The 5,083-nt window shown below is 47.1% G+C and overlaps 1 protein-coding gene across 1 annotated transcript in view; it reads left to right on the forward strand.

Moving 5' to 3' along the window:
- LOC122267045 (serine/threonine-protein kinase ULK2-like) overlaps positions 1-2,354 on the forward strand; it is a 127,855-nt gene extending 125,501 nt beyond the window's left edge. The window contains exon 3 of the mRNA XM_086544956.1: positions 2,153-2,354. Within this exon, the coding sequence (XP_086401082.1) occupies positions 2,153-2,167 (15 nt within the window). The 3' untranslated portion in view covers positions 2,168-2,354. The remainder of the gene's footprint in view (positions 1-2,152) is intronic.
- Positions 2,355-5,083: the final 2,729 nt, after the last annotated feature.

The following is a 5,083-nucleotide window of genomic DNA, read 5'->3' on the forward strand; positions in this document are numbered from 1 at the left end:
GATCAAGGGTTGGAGGGAGGGAATTAATAGCCCCCCACCCCCCACCTCATACACACCCCTCCATCCAACCCTTTTCCAAGAGAGGACACATTAAAAAAAAAGAAAAAAAGTCGTTAAAAACAAAAGAGAATCGACGGGGAATCATGCGCAGGGTTTGGGGTTGGAGAAGGGGGGGGGGGGTTGAGGAGAGCGAGCGGGGGAGTAGGGGGGGTTAAGGGGGCGAGGGGGCGGGCTTGCTTGATGATGGTAATGTTGGCACTCCCGCCCAGACACTATGGGGCCGGACACGGGCGCGGTGTTGGGAGGGGGTGGGGGTAGGGGAGTGGGAGGGGGTAGTTGCGAGCTTTGAGGGTGGAGGTGATAGGGGTCGAAGAGGAGGAGGAGGAAGAAGAAGAAGAAGAAGAAGAAGAAGAAGAAGAAGAAGAAGAAGAAGAAGAAGAAGAAGAAGAAGAAGAAGAAGAAGAAGAGGAGGAGGAGCAAAATATGGAGTTGGTAGGAGTTTCGATGATTTTCGAGGTTGGAGGATGATGTTGGGCAAAGGTCCTTGGTTGCTTGTGTCTCCCTACTCACTGTTCTGCTTGTTTTTCCTCTTAAGGCTCGTATGTTCATTCTTATCTCTCTCTCTTTCACTTTCTCTGTCTATCTTTCTCTCTCTCTTTCTCTCCCTCCCTTCCTCCCTCTCTCCCTCCCTCCCTCCCTCCCTCCCTCCCTCCCTCCCTCCCTCCCTCCCTCTCTCTCTTTATCTCTCCCTCCCTCTCTTTATCTCTCCCCCTTCCTCACTACCCCTTCCCCTTCCCACCCTCTCTCCGTCTCTCCCTCCTTCCCTCTCTTTCCTCCTCTCTCTCTCTCCCTTCTCAATCCTGTCCGTATATTTTAATCCTTTCTATTCTCTAGCATTCAGTTCTCGTTTCCTCTTCAGCCTCTGCGCCCATGTGTCTCTGTGTCTGGCGTGTAGGTTCGAGGTTTAAAGTAAGAGAGGCAGAAACTTGGTCGTCGAGCCATTTGCATAATGAAACTGCCGAGATTGTTGTCTGTTTTGCCCCGAAGTAAGCTTGCATTGCATGTTGCGATCTGTCTTGTCTGTCTGTCTGTCTGTTTGTCGGTTTGTTTGTTTGTTTGTCTAATACAACTACCGGCGACGTGGTCACTGCCAACAGCGCACAGGCAACAACGAAGGAGAAAGGAAAGAAAGGGAGAGAGAGAGGCGGGGCAAAGGAAGAAGAGAGGGAAGGGAATCAACGAGGAAGAAAATAAAGGAAGGAGGCATTGGAGGTGCGAAGAAAGATGGATGGAGAGAGGAAGGGAAGTAGGGAGGGAGAGAGAGAGGCAGACGCGCTGGTGCCACGAAGATCATTGAGGCCTCGCACACGCCCGCGGAGTGGCGTCGTGTCTAGACCCACGTTCATTATGCCGAGGCTCGGGAGACGCCATCCACTTCGGGCGGCGGTGGCAGAGGCGGCGGCAGATGCGGTGGCAGAGGCGGCGGCGGCAGAGGTGGTGGTGGCAGAGGTGGTCATGGTAGGTCCTGCTTTCAGAAAAGCTGGTGGGTGGCGGCAGGGATTGTTATGAAGTGTGGCGTGTGGCACCTAAGAGTGTTTTAACCCCCCCCCCTCCCCCCCTCGTTTGCGGTAGTGGTTGATCGTGGAATGAGGAGGGATGTTACAACCGTGGAGGTTACCAAAAGGGGGTAGGGGGTTGGAGAGGCTTTCCGTGGCACGCTAATGAGGGTGCTTGAGATGGCGGGCGAGCGCTGCGTGGGTTGACTGCTGGAATCTTGCAGGGGACATATTGCATCGACTATATCTGTCTGTATGTGTGTATGTGAATGTATGGTGAGAGAGGGAGTGGAGAGGGAGAAGGAGAAGGAGAAGGAGAAGAAGGATAGAAAAAGACAGACAGACAGACAGACAGACACAGAGACAGACAGAGACAGTGACACCGAGAGAGCCTAACAAACGGACACCGATGAAGCTAAACGAATAAAGAAGTCTAGAGCGCACCGGTGCGCCTTCAGCTTTCCCGTGACGCATTCCCTCCAGCTGAAAGACGGAACACGCATGCGCACGTTTCATGAGAGTGCGTTCGTGTTGATTACCTGTGTCTCTCCGGCCAGCTCTTTCTAATCCCGATTTCTTTTCTTTTCATGTTCCAGGTATGCCGTGAGTGAGGGTTGTGTCAGCGCCTGTGTGAGTACGGTTTGATTTTATATCTACGTCGTGTGGCCGTTGGATCTCCTGAAGGGCCTTGCTTCGGTGATGGTTATCTTGGTTGTTCTCTTTCTCTTTCTCTTTCTCTTTCTTTCTCTTTCTTTCTCTGTCTGTCGGTTCAATTCTCTCTTTTTTTTCTCTCTCTGTCTATCTATCTATCCGTCTATCTTTTCTTTCTTCTTTTTTTTATCCTCCTCACTGTCCCCTTCCTCAATCTCTCCCACTTTCCGTCTTTCTTTTTATCCCCCTTTCTCTCTCAACAACCACCCTTTCCTTTGCTCCTATCCTATCCCCCCCCCCCCGCTCTTTCTCTCTCCGATTTTAATTAGATAGAGATTCCTCTTTATTGACGTAGTTAAAAGACAGCGGTGGCGGTAGCGGCGGCGGCGGCAGCGGTGGCGGTGGCGGCCTGTTAGTCATGCAATCAGCCTTTTATTTAAATTAGGTCGGATAATCGATGCAACAATGGCGGACCTCGGGGGATGATGATGAAGACTCGGTGTTGTTGTTGTTGATGATGTCGAGTTGTTGTTGTTATTAACTTGTGATTTGTTTGGCATTACTTTTTTTGTCGTCAGTCTTGATAACTATTTTGGTTGTCATTGCTTTATATCTTTACTTTGTGTGTGTGTGTGTGTGTGTGTGTGTGTGTGTGTGTGTGTGTGTGTGTGTGTGTGTGTGTGTGTGTGTGTGTGTGTGTGTGTGTGTGTGTGTGCGCGCGCGCGCGCTATTCTGTTTCTGTTTATCTTTGTCTGTCTGTCTGTCTGTCTGTATAGCTGTGTGTTTTCTATGTGTGAATATATGTATGTGGCTATCTGTATCTATATCTATGTGTGTGCTTGTGCTTCTGGTTAAGTGACCGTGTGTGTATCTCTTTGTACGTGTGTGTGGGCGTGTTGTACGTGCGCGTGGGTGTCAGGAGGGATCAAGGGAGAAGTTAGATCGCTCCGTCACCTTTTGAACTTCTCTCCCGGAATCTTTTACGGAACTCTTAAGGTGTCAGAAGTATCGGAAGAAAGTGATGTTGTTCTCCTTCGTTCCTTCCTCCCTTCCTTCCTTCTTTCTTTCCTTCCTTTTCTCTATTTGTTTTTGTTCTCTAGGATTCGTTTTTTTTTTTCTTATTTTGTCTTTTTTTTTGTATTTATTTTTTTTCTTCTTTTTTCGTCTCTATTTCTCTTTCTTTCTTTCCTTTCTTTTTTTCTTGCATTCTTTCTTTCTTTTTATGTACATGCCTTTTTGAGGATTGAATGACATGAAAATTGTACACTTTGTATTTTTTTTTGTGCGTCTATGTTTTCCTGTGTATGTATGTGTGTATAAATGTGTATATGCTTTGAAGTGGAGAATAAAATTATTAGAAATAAGGAGAAAAAAAAACGGTCAGTATAGGCCTAAATTGTAGGCGAGGCCCCGTTCGTTCTTGCAGTTCGGTTATTTAAATACCATGCGTTTTATTTTATTCCGGCCGACACTCGCAATACCGGGCTATTGAAATGTGTCTGGCGTCCCAAGCACTTCGGATTCTCTCTTTTTTTTCTGCGCTTAGGCTTGGAGGCGGATGGATGTTTTCTCTATCTCTGCTTCTATCACTATTTTGCTGTCTCTTTCTTTCTCTCTCTCTCTCTGTCTCTGGCTCTCTCTCTGGCTCTCTCTCTTTCTCTCTCTGTCTCTCTATCTTTCTCTTTCTCTCTTTGTCTCTATCTCTCTCTCTCTCTCTCTCTCTCTCTCTCTCTCCCCCCTCCCTCCCTCCCTCCCTCTCCCTTTCCCTCTCCCTCTCCCTCCCTCCCTCCCTCCCTCCCTCCCTCCCACCCCCCTCTCCCCCTCTCCCCCTCTCCTCCCCTCCCTCCCTTACTCTTTCTCTTTCTCTCTCTTCTCTCAGTCATTTTCACTCACTCTCTTTCTCTCTCATTCAACTGAGACTAAATGACTAAACCTGAACATTTTTTTCACATAAACAAAATCCCGTGACGAAGCCGGTGCAAGATGATTGAACGGTGCAAGTTGCATTGAGTATTCCGGTTGTGTTTGGGTTGGGTGTTTATTCTTTTCGATGAGTTTGCAATGAAATTCAGTTTCGTAATGTTGGATGAGGAGGGAGGGAAGGAGGGAAGGGAGGGAGGGATGTAGAAGGAGGAGGAGGAGGAGGAGGAGGAGGAGGACGACGACGACGACGACGACGACGAGGACGAGGGAGAAGGAGAAGATGAAGAAGTAGAGGAAGAGGAAAAAAGGGGGAAGGAAGGGAAGTTAGATTAGTGGAAGGCAAGCGAAAGGAAAGGCAAGGCATGGAAACGAAGGGAAGGGAAGATTAATGTAGGGTTAAAGACAAGCTTTACTTTACTACCCTGCTTTGAAAACTGCCCCCCCCCCCCCTAAAAAAAAAATAAAGATAAATAATGATAATAATAATAATAATAATAATAATAGGACTACTTTTACAAATCCATTTTATTTTTTTTTAAGACTATTTCAGAGTTGAGTAAATCCTGGATGATGTCAAGGCTTGGGTTTGGTTCGCGGCGAGAGGGCTAAGGGCGTTCCCGTAGAGAGGAGGAAGTGACGAAACGTGACGTGACGGCTTCAAGTAAACATGACATTCTTGTCGCGGGGGAAAATTTGGCCTCGTGAATGCCGACTCATGGATGCTTGCTTGCTTGCGTTGGATTTTTTTTTTTTTAATTCTTTGATCTATTTTTGATATTTTGTTTCTTGGATTTTTCTTCCCTTCTCTTCTCTTCTTCTGTTTTTTTTCTTTTATTTGCTTTTCTCATCTCTTTTTTTCTTCTTCTTTTTCTTGTTCTTGTTCATCTCTTCCTTCTTATCTCTCTCACATTTTTACTTTTTTTTTTCCTCTTCCCTTTTCTCCATTTTCGTTT

Source organism: Penaeus japonicus, unplaced genomic scaffold (assembly GCF_977035675.1).
Source record: "Penaeus japonicus unplaced genomic scaffold, GWHDUDI00000001_assembly GWHDUDI00000016, whole genome shotgun sequence".
Lineage (NCBI taxonomy): Eukaryota > Metazoa > Arthropoda > Malacostraca > Decapoda > Penaeidae > Penaeus > Penaeus japonicus.